The sequence below is a fragment of the Lepisma saccharinum genome, chromosome 2, assembly GCF_977018435.1.
Source record: "Lepisma saccharinum chromosome 2, izLepSacc3.1, whole genome shotgun sequence".
NCBI lineage: Eukaryota > Metazoa > Arthropoda > Insecta > Zygentoma > Lepismatidae > Lepisma > Lepisma saccharinum.
In genome coordinates this window covers 186,484,296-186,499,452 of record NC_139230.1, presented here as the reverse complement: position 1 = coordinate 186,499,452, position 15,157 = coordinate 186,484,296, and the positions used below count along the sequence as shown (strand labels likewise).

Sequence of the window (15,157 nt, the reverse complement as noted above, 5' to 3'; positions counted from 1 at the left end):
TTTATGGTCTGATAGGCTAACTGGGACTGAACCTACAGTTTACAGTAGGCTCTGAACCACTATGCAGTGTGCATCCACCATGGCCATCTGGAAAATGGACTTTTCTATAAACTTGTATATTACACACATAAATTTCATGTCATTTGCAGTAATCTATGCTAATTATTGGAAGGGTGTTGCAGAAACATGACATCTTCAAATTGAATAAGTGTTTTTTGAAGAGCAGCACTATTATGGGGGAAATATGTCTCGTTTGCCCCCCCCCTCCAAGAAAAAATGCCATGCTTGCCCCACCCTTGATAAAACCTGTGGATATCCATGGCATCCACAGACGATTGAACCTGGGACCCTTTGGTTACCACTATGCCATCAGGAAACAACAGCAATGTTTAATGAACATTAGTAACCTCCTTGGGACCCTATTGATTACAAGGCAACAGTGAATAGTATTAAAAAAAAAAAACATTAAAAAATATAGAAATTTATTTTCTCGATGGATTGTGATGATGCTGTTTCCTGACATCCATTGTTTACAAGGCAACAGTGCTATCACAAAATCCATCAGGAAGATCCTTTTGTAAAAGGACCTTCTATATTTCTTAATGATGTGTGTTTTTAATGATGTTATTCAATCTTTCATATGTTAATTGATTTGTTGTTTGAAGTCCACTTTATGCACAGAAAGGCTAATCGGGACTGGGCCTACAGTTTAAAGTGGGATCCAAACCACAAAGTGCCTCCATCAGGTATTGAACCCAGGGCCCCCTTGATTACAAGGCGATGATGCTACCACTGCGCCATTGGGGAGGTCCAGTCTTCCATATGTGGCTAGTCTCCAGCTAAAATATTTTTTTGTACATGAATGAAACATGGATATGAAATGTGAACCTTTTGTGCATGATAGAAGTAAGATGATAGAAGTTACTTGAGTTTTTTAATGCTGAATAACCATCTTTTAAGCTATCTTGCAAAGTGAGTCAATAATTTCATAACAGTGTAATTATTTCTAAATGGTAATAAATTGCACAAACTATCAATGTCGTTTCACTAAAGCACACAGTATTTTGAACCTAAATGGTGCTCCAGAAGGATGGTTCTATTTTTTCATGATCACACAATACTAATTTTAATCATAATTACAACCCTGGTAAGCTATTTACTAGCATCATTAATTAATAACAAATTTACAAACCGAATGCTATTAGAAGAGCAAACCCTAGAAACAACATGAACAATTATACCAGCAATCACTTTAATATTTATTGCACTACCATCACTGTGACTATTATATGAGGGCGTTTTGAAAGTTTTGCCTCCTATGCAATAACTCTGGCAAGACTGCTAAGAGACACACAAAATTTGTTTGAGAATAATCACTGAGAATAATCACTTGACTGTTACAACATCTAGCGGCGGTTGCCTTAACATCATGCATGCGCACAATAGTGAGTAAAGTGGCGACGTAAATGGACATGCCGTTGAAACAACATGCTGTTATTGAATTCCTCACAGTAGAGGGTTGTGTGATTTTTGACACTCATCGACGAATGAGTGCTGTCTATGGCGATGCCTGTGTGGATGTGAGTACTATCAGGAGGTGGGCAAGGAATCTGAAAGGTGACAATCCAGCCACTATGAGCCTGCATGATCAGGTCCACAGTGGATGACCCATAACAGCCATGGAAGCACAGGGAAAGTGTTGATGACCATCTTTTGAGACTGCGACGGCATAGTCCACACAGAATTTTTGGAGCACAGAACCACTGTAAACTCCAATTAGTATGTGAAGACTTTGGAGAAACTCCATGCAAGATTATTGTGAGTTAGGCCTGGCAAGAATGCAATTTTTCAACATGACAATGCTTGCCTACACACGAGTCTCAAACTCCACGAGATTTTACCCCACCCACCGTACAACCCAGATCTCCCACCTTGTGACTTTTTCATTTTTTTGAGGCTGAAAGAGCACCTGAAAGGTCACCGTTACACCAGTGATGTGGAGGTGCAAGCAGATGTGCGTTGCTGGTGCTGGGAGAAGACACCTGATTTCTTCGCCGATGGGATCCAACAACTAGTTCGATGTTGGCATTTGTGTATGGACAATGATGGTGACTGTGGAAAAGTAGTAACACCCTGGTAGAGGACATTACAAGCTTTAAGAAGACATATAGTTCATGTAAGTATCTTACATATTATTGACGTTATTGCGTAGGAGGCAAAACTCTTCAAAATGCCCTTGTGTCTATTAGATGAAATTAATCAACCCTGAAAAGAATTGAAAAGGGAAAGAAGGCAAGTGAAACCTCATTTGATAAGCCTCTTAATTCCAAACAATTATTGTAGGGACCATTTTTTGTTTTGGTCCACAGATTTTGTTTTTAGTCCACCTATGCCCAGATTAGAGCTGGACCTACAGTTTAAAGTGTGATCCAAACCACTATGTGCTTCCACCAGGTATCATGGCTTCATCAGGGAGCCCTATAACCCATAGAAGGAAAAGCAATCATGCTAAACCCCAATTAATTTTAAATTATCAGTTTTATGTAGTTTATTTTATATCTGATTTCAGGGGTAGAAAAAACTAAAAGTAATACTTCAGGAGCCAGTTTTTTTTGTTGTTTTTTTGTCTAAGAAAGCCATGAATCCAGCTAAGATAAAGCTGCACATTGTGAAATGTGATCTTTAAACATTTAATTTATTAATAAATTCAAGATTTTATTAAAAGTAATAAATTCTTGCGCCAGAGTGGCATTCCTAAAAAAGACTCAGCTGGTAACAGCATGAAAAACTATGCAGTACATTCTATTATATGGCCAACTGTACCATATTGCCACACATTTTAAAATTTGGCTTACAACAGTGAAGAAAGTTACATAACAATGTTTATTGTTCTGATTTTATTATACGTGTGATACAGATAGCACACAGCTTATTACTAGGAATAATTTATGTAGTACATCACTCATAAATACAATTATACACTTGTGAGGAAATTACTTTTATATGCCTCAGTGTGGTAAAATATAATTTCCATCACTTTTGTCCTCTAGGCTAAAAATGAGGATGAATAATGATGGATGAAGGGTCAACTTGTTAGATCCATAATGTATTTCATGAACAATAATTACTAGATAGAAACTGTCTCAATGCAGTCTGGATAAGTATAATTGTGAAATCCCCTGAGAGGTGGATGTAGCTGTGGATATGGTGAATTTGGAACAAGCAATGTAAAATGTGGTGGTAATAGGAGGGTGCCTGGTGATGTGGGCATACTCAGCAAAATACCATGATACCCATGATCAATGATAGCCTGTAGCGTGACAATTAAAACCCATCACAAAAATGTTTGCCCCACTACCTTGTGGGCCTGGAGGGACATAGAGATGTCCACAAGGAAACAAAGTGTGTGCCTGACAGCCTGCAGTTGTCAGCCTCACTAGAGTACAACACACATAAATTTGCCGTTGCGTAGATACCAATTTTCGTTTCATCTCCCTCTCTCTTAGTATCACGTGTTCTACCCTGCTCGAAAACCTTCGCTATTGTTGCTATATTGTCATTCCATTCCTGGACACACTCGCGCAAACATCATTGAAAACAATTGAATAGCGCTCCAGCTCGCGGTTCACACCGTTCGGCTGGGACGGTAATGTGGCAATATAGCACAGTGTACTGGTTGCTTCTTTTATGCAGTGCATGTTCATTGGCTAGCTAGTAACTAGTGTTGCCAACTGTAATAATGAAGCACTATTTCTGTCACGGAAGGGGAAAGGCAGGTAAAATGACGGTGAGTTTTGTTGGATTGAAAGCACCATATTTTTATTTTATACTAAGTATTTTTCCGGTTTGACGTTGTGTGCGTGTATTGCGTGTGTGTATGTGAAAGTGTGTGTTTGTTAATGAACGTTAAATTCCATAATGCCTCCAGTTCTGTCAAAGTTGAAATCAAAAACCTTGCATAGCCAAGCTCGGGAAATTCTAAGCAACGTGCACGAGTTCATGAAGGAGGAAGCCAGTGAAGGTGTTAGCATCCCAATACAGCATTTTGGCAAGAGAGCAGCGGCTGCGACTGGAGTTCCTGAATGAACAATCAGGGCTATCATGAACGAAAGACAATCTCTTGAGATGTCAGAAGGCCCTTCCACATCATTCCACACTCCCGGGAAAGAACGACAAAGACCAGCGACCAAATCGTCAGTGGACGCTTTCGATGAAAACGTTATCCGTAGGCGCATATACGACTACGCTCTGCATGAAAATGAAGTGCCAGCATTGAAAAAATTGCATGTCAAATTACAGGCGGACATACATTTTGTGGGAAGTCAAAAGAGTTTGCGACGTTTGCTGCGAAAGATGGGATTTAGGTGGAGGAAGAGGAGGCTGTCATTTTTGCTGCTTAATGCGATGCATATTGTTTTCTGTGTTAAAATTGCCATGCTTTGATGGGTGACCAAGTTCATAGCAGGGCCGGTGGAAGGGGAGGGCGAACCGTGCCACCAGCCAGGGTGGCAAAATTTGAAGAGAAGAAAAAAATAAGCCTATTGAAAACTGTGGTCGAGCGAGATATTCTTTTGCGCTTAATAGTATTGAAATAGCATAAGAAGTCTCATTATTTATTTTATATTTTGATGTTTTACTTAGGAATATATTGATTTTCAATTTCCCGTTGCTGCATAATGGCAGGGGGGGGGGGGTTCGAAATGGAGCGGCATCTACCGCCACCGCCCAGGGAGGCAAAATGACTAGCGCCAGCCCTGGTTCATAGCAAAAGAAAAAGCCGCGCAGCTTATCGTCTAGTGGCAGTATATGTACTTGTTATTGTTGTGGAAGCCGGCATCGTTTGTAAATGTAGAACAAAGGCAACCGACTTTCGCTGATCACAGAGAGGAAATAATAATACTGCTTGAGGAGGAGTGTTGTGGTCCAATTGTCGCGGTTTAACACGTTGGCATGTTGTGATCTGCCGTTGCAGTTCCATACCAGTGTATACGAGTTTTGGGAGTGAACAGTTAGAACGCTACCAGTGCATTAATGCAATGAAAAATAATATTTTTTTATTTTGTTTGAAATCACTCAAATAAGGAATCATATGAAGAAGTCTTCTTTGCAGCATTTTTGGTAATTTTACGTATGTGTTAGTTCATATTTTGCGAATTTTTAGTCCATATGTATGTAGCTACATACAAAGCCACTTGTTAGTACATATTAATCCTAGTCCTGGTATAATGCATGACGTTTAAAACTCAATGTTAGATAGACCTGAATTCTCTAATTTCCTTGTTGTACGTAACAGCTGTGCATCGGCGCACTGCAGCGATTTTTCTTTCTGCTCCATTAGCAACACTGCTTCTTTAGTTCTGTCGAGCATCGCACGTCAGAAATATCTGTGCTGGACTCTACCCAGTGTAGTGTAGGATGTGAAATATTCAATTAATAGGCAACTGAAAATTGAAGTGCTGTGTACAGGGATATTGAATATTGGAAGGGCAGAAGAGCTCTAATGGCAAGAAGAGGAATGGGTAAAAGGAAATGGAAGAGAACACAGGATGAAATGAAGTCTTGAGAAGACTGTACATTAGGGATGGGACAGATTAATCGGTACTCTATCTATCGATATCGGCTGATATAGGCATATCAGTTTATTGGTAAAATTACTGATTATTTTATCAATCTGATGTATCTATAAATATCTTAAAATTTAATGCAATATTGTGCATTTTATGGATATGAACATATAATCTCTATCCCATACGTTTTTTTAAAGTAAATATCTCTTTGACGTGATACAAAATATACAGCTTGTTTTCCATTGCAGAAGTTTGGTATATCTGGTAACGTGCATTTTTAAGGAGGTCAGTGAACCATTTGGAATGTTATATCGGATCAATAGAATATCGGTATTGGTAAATTTTATATTGGTACTTTATTGGTATAGGCTCATCCCTACTATAAATTGTATTGGTCAGTTAATGAAGGGATATGGAATATGTGGTTTAATGAGTAGTTAGAGGACAGAGGACTTACATGATGATAGCATAAGAGGGAAAATGTTACAAATGGAATACACAAGGAAGGAAAAGGAATACTTTGAAGAGGACCTGAAAGAATGTCAAATTGTAATGAGTGATTAACGTGTTTGGGAAGAGATAGGAAGTAGATAGAAAGCATTTTTTACTCTTGATATATAATGGATATATTCTGTATTCAGGATTTTTCAAATAAATACTTGGAGCAGATGGATGAGGGCAGAGAATGGAAGAAGGAAACTTGCACCAAAGAAGTGGACTATTAGTTGGTGTAACTCATTTTAAAGTAAATATTACAGCCACAAAATATCAATGTCGGCTGGACAAGAAACATACTAGTACACACAGAAGTAAAGAAGGAAATTGTGAATGTTAAAGCAATATCAATGGAATGTGTGGATGGTGTCCACCACTTACTAGTGAAACACATAAGAGGAATGGAGAATAAGTGTGTGGAAACTGAAGGGCAGGATGATTAAAGAGAAATGTCAAGAAGGAATTAGATGGATATGATTATGGGAAAAAAAATAGTAGAGGCAGCATGCTGGGAAAGACAAGAATGATGAATTTAGGAACCTCTTTAAAACTAAATCACAGAATGTTCACACAAAAGGAAGGTGAATAATTTGAAGAGAACAAAGAACATATTGTGAATGGCAATTTCTCTCTCCTTTCCCCATATAACCCGATTCAGTTTCCTTGCCTAATCCCATATCATCATTTTGATGAGAAAGAGTGCTATTGTTCTTTTAACTCCCCTACCTTTTCATTTTAGATTTGAATATGTGCAGATGTTCATACTAACTGTCAATGTAAGTATATATTCTGCCTTTAACAATATTCATAATTTCAGGTCAGCCCATCTGCATTTCATTCCCTGCTACAGTATCTGTACACAGGTAGATTGGAGACTCATAAAGATGAGGTTGATTCTTGCATCCGGTTAGCTGTTCAGTGCAAATTAATGACTTTGAAAGATGACCTTGAAGATATGTTGAAGAAGGTGATGTCTTTTGGTAAGTTTTACATCACTTTATTTTACTGTGTTATTTCAATTAGCAGTATTACCCATTTCATAATCATTGGCCCATAATTTCATGCTCTGCTGTTTGTGTGGCCATGCAGCAAATATCCATACATTATACCGTATTATAATCATTGGAATGTTCTTTTTTCAATCTACTGCATGTCCAGAAATTTATGAAGCTCCTCCTTTTATAAATGTTAATTTCAGATAGTAATAGCCTCAAAATGATATAGTTTAAAATTCTCCATGCACATCTTGTAAATGAGTCCTATCTCTACAACAAAGGAAATGTTCATTGTTCTACAGCTGGGATGCTCAAAGTTTTTTGTATACAAGGTCAACCTACTACTTCAGCAATTTTCCTGGGCCATAGTACATTTTTCTTACACTAAAAGAAGTGGATCAAAATAAAATTGTAGGTTTTATCAGAACCTTGGGTAACCTTGTTCCACAGCAAGTCTTTTTTTGTGCAATAGGTTGAAAACTAAGATATTATTCTTCCATATGAAATGGAACATTCTGAAATATGAAAATGCAAATGTATGATATAAAATAAATGTTTACAACTGGAAGAATATTGTAATCATTATTCATAATTTCTCCCTTGTACTTTCACTCTTAGCTGCATGGATAGGAAGAAACTGTTGATGCCCCTGCCTGATACCGAAAGTTTCATTCTCAATCTGGGGTACTCTAGTTGAGAACAGTGATGCAAGCTTAAAACAAAATTTTTGAGGGGGCAAAATTAACATAAATATTAAAATAAGTAAAAAGTGTTTACATAAAACTACATGCTTTGGAAACATACCGGATATAATTATTTGATGCAGTTGGCTTTCACTCTCTGGTTCACTCCCTTCTTCAGGTGTTTTTTCTACACATAGGGATTCTTGAAAACTTCCTTGGGCTTCTTCCCATTGCACTGAATTCTGTCGAAATGATCCTACACGTGGCCAGAAAGGCAATGGTCTCTTGTTTCCACTCATTTTTTTCTAATCGCTCCACTCTTCACAAAGATTCAAGAAATGTAACATTTGTGGCTTTGCTTGCACACATGAAAATGATATAGTGGTTACTTAATATATTTTTGCTCTTTGTTTTTAATCTGTAACTTGATAACATGAATTGTTCCTGTCAGCCTAAAACTTGCTGAGCAGAATGCTTCTTCTTCCTCTATTTCTCTCTCTCTCTCTCTCTCTCCTTCCCCACTTTCTCTCTCTTTCGAAGTAACCAAATGAAAGAATGGATGGATCCAAAGCTTACCACTAATGAAATTAAAAAAGAGTGAAATTAATACCATAACAGGTTCTTCTAAAAAAAAGGAAGAAGAAGAAGTTCTTGTTTTCCTTGAGAGAAGCCTTACAAAAAAGGAATCCTAGCTTGGCATTCGGCTCTGACAGGCTTCAGTTTGAAATACACCTGGGACAAATCTTGTTTAAAGAAAAGAAAAGAAAATGTGTCCCATATATTCCAACCAGAGAAACAGGTTAATGGTCTTGAATCTTACTAATGAAAGGAAACATGAAATTATGAATGCTCTGTTAATTCTTGAGGTCCTTCAAATTCTATTATGTACAGTGTTCATGTGTATGAGTGTTCAATGTGTACTGCTTGCTTAATCAGGTTATTTTATATTGTTCTCAAGAATACTATGCAAGAAAAGAAAGGCTGATAGAATGGAAATGAAGGGAAGCAGTCATGCCTTGCATTAAATGTACTATCTATCACTTATGTACAATGACTGAGCAAAAAAAAATATGCCAAGTGGCTGAGATTTGAAAACATGATATCTCGAAGAGCCTTCAATTCTACAGAGCAACCTTCAATTTTAATTTTTCTCAACATTACTTTTTTTGATATTCAAGCTTTCAATCAAGGTTCCGGGCTCCTTGTAATCATGGAGTCCCAGGTTCGATACCCAGTGGAGGCACATTGTACAGTGGTTCGGATCCCACTAAACTGTAGGTCTAGTCCCGATTAGCCCATATGTGCATAAAGTAGACTTAAAAACAACTCAGCCAAGGTTAAAATGCACACATATATATATTTTTTAAACAAGTTCTTGCTTATATGGAACCACATAGTGGTTCATATTCCACTTTAAACTGTAAGTCCAGTCCCTATTAGTGGGCCTCCCTGATGGTGCTGTAGGTCCAGTCCCGATTAGCCTATCTGTGCATAAAGTGGACTTAAAACACCAATTCAATCAGTCCCTATTAGCCTTTTTGTGCATAAAGTGGACTTCAAAAACAAAACAAATCTTCCTTATAGAACTCCAAAATACTTTATATTTTTGTACATGTCCTTAACTTTTTGTTCAAAAACATTTCAAAATAACTTTAAAAAAAAACAGGTGCCTCCTTTCAAACCTGTATGTTTCTAACCCATGAGCACAAATAAATATTGCCAATAATTGATTGATTGGCAATAAACTATCTCTAAAAATACATTTAACACTAGAACAATGAGGAAATAAACCATCCTAGAACAACGGAGAGCAGTCATTTTGACCGCCATAAAGTTTTAATGGGATTTTGAAATGAAAGCTACAGCATGAAGAGAGAAAAACATTTTATTGTATTTTGCACTCGCTACACAGTCGTCAAGGCATCTGACTACTATCCAAGAGACACAAATTTGATCCCTGGTGGGAGAGAACTGGGATTTTTTCCACCTGTTCAAGTGGCTCCGGAGCCCACCCAGCATCGTATAAAGTGGGTACCTGGAGATAACTCTTGAGAGATAAAGGCAGCCAGAGGCGTGGTGATGATCACATCACCCCCACCTTCGGCCGTGATCAAGAAAGTGTGGGGCCCTAACTCCACACTCCCTATACGCCTTCATGGTGTGATGCAAAGCACAGTGGAGCACTCTACTTTACTTATTCTCTACACAGACTCTACAATTTCTTTCTCCAAAATTCCACCAGCAGTGCAAATTTGATGGTCTTTAGTATTTTCTCTAGAGATGTCTCTTCATCGATACGCAAGTATCTCAATAGCTCCTTGATGCGATCTCTTGACATTGTGTCTCGGAAGAAGATGACTCCCCAAATTTGAGACCACAGATCCTCGACTGATATACCTTTGCACAGTAAACACCCCTCACTTACATCAGAGAGATTGCAGCTTCCAGTTCCTCCAATTTTACGGTTCATTAGTTTGTTCCAAGCTGATATCTTACATCTAGTTCTGTACACCTCCGAATTAGATGGAACATGACTTCATCAAACAGTAGGCGAAAAGTGCTTTAAACTTCCCCTTTACAAATACTTCTTTTGGCGGAGTTTGTAGGACCACTCTGTTCTTTCAGTACATTCATGACAGTTTCTCTGCCAACCACGAGATCATTACCTGTGACGATCTCAAAAACCAAAGTGTGTTTTCCAAACCATGTCTTCGTTACACCAGCCTGAGCAACTCCTGCTGCTTCTTCTTCAGTGTATAAAGACATTTTTGCCACTGTTTTCAATGGCCATGAAGTTTTCTTGGTCACCCAGCACTGCCTCCTCATCGGAAGATGATGACAGAGGATGAGACAACATTTTTGGATCTGATCCTCCTGAATCTACACTCGAGAATCCTCCTTCTTTCTCAGATTGCTCTACAAACTGCCCAATTTGCTACAAAGACAACCCACGCTGACGGGACATCCTATCAAGTCAAGTACTGACTCATGAATGAAAGGTCGAACAAAGGAACATTATAGTTCCAATAGCAACAATTGCACAAGTTGAAAACAAAGCTGCGAGTAACAATCAAGTAACAATCATTGCATGCAATCAGACAGAGAGAGAGTTAGAGGGGGGAGAGAGCTAGCTGTCGAAAATAACAATAACATTAGTGTACAATGGATCATTATCCAATGGTTTTCTTATGGCAGTCAAAATGACCGCTCGTCATCGTTCTAGGGTAATGACCTTCCATAGCCCCTTGTTTTGAAAAACTGTATAAACTGATTGCACCCATTGAAAGAAGATGTAAAATAATGAAAAGTCAAGTTCTTTCAGAATTATTGCTCTGAAGGTAAAACAAATTGTGGCGAAAAGAAAAATGAAAGCAGTCAAAATGACCGCTCCCGTCGTTCTAGTGCTAAGAGATTATTGTATAACCAAGTACTTCATTTATGGTGTCATGTCTCCCAATCCCGAATAACATGTCACCAAACATGTTGACCCAGATGTTTAGGGAGAACCACACTTGGTGATGTGATGGAATACATGCATGTGTATTTTCCTCAGGTCATACATGCTGATTGTGGAAGTTCACGATTCCATCTTGTGTGAACTGTGCTTCATCTGTGAAGATCGCTAAGGCAGGAAAGTTAGGAGTTGTAGCACATTGCTGCAAAAACCTTTGGCAGAACACGATATGCGCAGGGTAATCTGCTGGTGATAATGCCTGTACACGTTGCAGATGGTAGGAATACAACTGTTGTTCTCGCAATACTCTCCAGATAGTGAAACGAGGAATATCCACTTGCATTGCTAACCTCCGTGTGCTGATTTCAGGAGTTGCTGTCACAATATCCAGAATCTCCTCTTCTTGCACAGGAGTCATAGATCGAGGTCATTCTCTTTCAACAACACAAGGTGCAAATTGCCAAATTCAAATAGGCAGCAATGGATACTCACAAATGTTTTTCTGTGTGGCCAACTTCAGTGTGGGTACCTTTTGTGGTACAAATGATGGGCCTCTACAGCATTGCCATCTGCCAAACCATACATGAAGTGCATATCTGCTCGTTCCTGATTGGTGTACATGGTCTCAACAATGCCCACTCAACATGTACCACTCATCAAATACCTGGTTGTGTTACAGGAAACCACCGGTGGAAGATAAACAAATTCCAGTGAGCATGTGTTGTGACAGCCCATAACTTGGAAACCAAACATTTCCGGACCTATGTTCATATAAACTATTTTCATTGTTTACATGTAAGAAACAAGCTCCTGAAGTTATGCCACCTATTTCTGTATATCACCCTGTATATTGATATATACTTTGTCCCAGGAGTCTGTGGAGCAACTGAATGAAAGCAAATCCTCCATGCAAGTGGTGACTTGAGAGGGCTCGACCAATGAATGCATGAGAGGCAAAATGATTGCATGGAGGGGAGAGACATAACTGCAACTAATTGCAGCAGCAAGTACTACTTTGCTCCACCCATTCGCTTGCTCTCCTTCTCTGCTGTTATCCATTGTGTTGCTTCACAGACTCCTTGGACAGACTGTAGTACATATTATGTTTGTTTGTAAATTTTATTTTTAAAAAAATAAATCTTTTTAGAATGCACCAAGCCTGGAACAAGTGTGACCATGGTATCTTTGGAGTCCCCTGAACTTCTGACAGACCTGCAACAGGATTTTGGTGTACTGTCAGTCCAGGCTTTTCCTGAAGAACTAAGGAATTGGGTTGGAGGAGATGTTCTGCCTTTAATGCCCAGTGTGCCCCCATGTTTTGTTGACATTTGTTTCGTAGTGGAGGAACATAAGTTCTTATGTCACAAGGTGTGTTCCAAATTTTTATTATTTTCTTTTTGTATTATAGCTATGCTAGATGTTATGTAAACTTTAATCTGGTACATAATTTTCAGTAGAGATTTTTAGAAATTGCATCTTACAGCTTCAGTTATCATTTTCTTGCATGTGTACCATTGGTTCTATTGTTCTATTCTTGAAAATTAGACCCGATCTCCACAGCAGAGTGGTTATCAGAGCATGCTATGATACCAGGGGTCCTGGATTCGAATCCTGGCCTGGGCATGGGTGTTCTTTGTGAGCATCCCTTCATGAATTTCATCATATCATCATTCATCCTCATCATGGCAATTAGCTAAAAAGTGGCAGAAAATCAATGTAAAATAACATCATTCAATAAATCAATCAATCTTGAAAATTATAGTGAAGATAATATTACAGAAGTTATTCCTGAGTAAACCATTATGCTGTTATATGTACCTTAAGTTGTGGTAGGTTTGCTATTACCATATTTTGTTTCTGCTTTTAAGGCTTTCTTTTGCGGTCGAAGTGAGTACTTCAAGGCTTTGCTGAGAGATCACTTTTCTGAAGCTGAAATGGTGGGCACTGATGGCATTCCTCACATTACAATCCATGATGTGGGAGCTGATGTTTTTTCAGTTGTTGTTTATTACATATATAGCAATACACTGCAGGTAATTGCAAACTCTTCATATGTTAAATAGGAAAATAAAATTGTATTTGCCATTTGGTGAATGACATTTAGTTTTGTAACTTGTCACTATTGCTTGCTACTTCTACTTCAGTAGCACCAAAAAAAAAAAAAGGGAAAAAAAGAGTTTTCAGTTTTATAAATAAAATGTTCACTAGTAATAATTAAAAGCAATTATCATTAAATTTTATTTCTTTCACACTTGAAGGGGTTCATATTAACAATTTTGATAATATATATTTTTTTGCCATTATGTTTATTCTGTACATATTTTTTGTTAATTACTTAATATATTTATGTGATAAACATTGGGGATGGGCTAGGTTTGGTTTTGTATTGCTTAGTAATTTATTATCAAAATATTTGGGGTTAATTGTTTTGTTGGAGTTGATGTAATGTCTTACTCTTTAATTTTACTTGGTATTTGAATTGATTGATTGATTGATTGATTTGTTGTTTTAAGTCCACTTTATGCACAGTAAGGCTAATTGGGACTGGACCTACAGTTTAAAGTGGGATCCGAACTACTTGTGCCTCCACCGAGTATCGAACCCGGGACCCCTTGATTACAAGGCGACGACGCTACCACTGCGCCATCGCGGAGGCCTGTATTTGAATTGATATTTAAATATTTATTATTTAATACTATGGTTAATATATTTTCATTTCCATACATATGTTAGTTGGATATTATTTACTGATACTGGCCGATACTTTTCCGGTGATATGGTATTTTGCCTAACCCACAAAAATGCCACACAACACTTTCACAGTGTTTAGTTATCCTGGAAGTTACGCAAAATTAAAATTTTCCATTTATTTTGCACCAAAATTGTGTGAAATACTGTATTTTCTTATTACGTAATAGGTATATTCTGATGTAATTCTTGAATATTTTCAAACTAAAATCTGGTTAATCGATGTATATATTTAGAGTGGAATACTCACCCACTAATATTAATTGATATTTTGAACAACTGTTAATTGCTACAATTTTCAAGTGACTGTATTGGTATCAGTAGGAATTGTTAAGAGTATCGATATGGTTATTGTGGTACAGTCTTCAATTTTGATATTATTGGCAGTTTTTTCTTGCTTTGCAATAGTGTGTCTCTGCTAATTTACAGGCGAAAGGAGATTATATCCTTGATGTTTTGTGGGCAGCTGAAATGTACCTTTTGCCAGGTTTGAAGAGAGCTTGTGGGAACTTTCTCACTAGTCAGATCAACAACCAATCGGTGGTGCCTATCTTGAAAGCATCACGTGTGTTTCAGCTACCTGTGCTAGAAAATCATTGCGCCAAATACATCGCAGACAATATTGAAAAGGTATGTAACTGTAAATATACCCTTTACTTATTGTTAGCTACACAGCTATTATTAGCAAGTGGGTTTTTGGTAGACTTGACAAGTACATTCACTCTTCTACATTTCTGCTTGGTATTGTTCACATATACTAATGATCTGAAGGCCTCCTTGATGGTGTGGTGGTAATGTCATCGCCTTGTAATCAAGGGGTCTTGGGTTTGATACCTGGTGGAGGCACATACTGGTTCAGATCCCACATTAAACTGTAGGTCCAGTCCTGATTAGACTACCTGTACATAAAGTGGAGTTGAAAAACTCAGTGTCACTCACTAATGATCTGAATCAAAAGTTCTGATCAGGAGAGGAGAAATTGTCAATAGTTTTACTGATCTGATCTATAATTAAATAATTCTTGAAGCTTTCCTGGGTGGTGAGTGATGAAGAGACTTTCTCAGGATATCAACCAGGTGATTTCCAGATAGGCTTCAGAGAGCTAACACCACTCTCATCTTCAGGGAATGAAGTGAAAAGATGTGTCAGGGTGAGGTTATATGTATTTGGTGTGGGAGGGGTCCAGTGTAGGTGGCGGGCCAATCAGGTGCCATC

The 15,157-nt window shown here is 38.0% G+C and overlaps 1 protein-coding gene across 3 annotated transcripts in view; it reads left to right on the top strand.

The window, feature by feature from the left end:
- The window catches only part of LOC145984231 (ankyrin repeat and BTB/POZ domain-containing protein 1-like), a 60,316-nt gene that overhangs the window by 39,844 nt on the left and 5,315 nt on the right, over positions 1 to 15,157 (top strand). For all 3 annotated transcript variants that reach the window (XM_083117804.1, XM_083117806.1, XM_083117805.1), the window contains 4 exons: positions 6,880 to 7,042; positions 12,342 to 12,562; positions 13,063 to 13,227; positions 14,372 to 14,572. In XM_083117804.1, the coding sequence (XP_082973930.1) occupies positions 6,880 to 7,042; positions 12,342 to 12,562; positions 13,063 to 13,227; positions 14,372 to 14,572 (750 nt within the window). The remainder of the gene's footprint in view (positions 1 to 6,879; positions 7,043 to 12,341; positions 12,563 to 13,062; positions 13,228 to 14,371; positions 14,573 to 15,157) is intronic.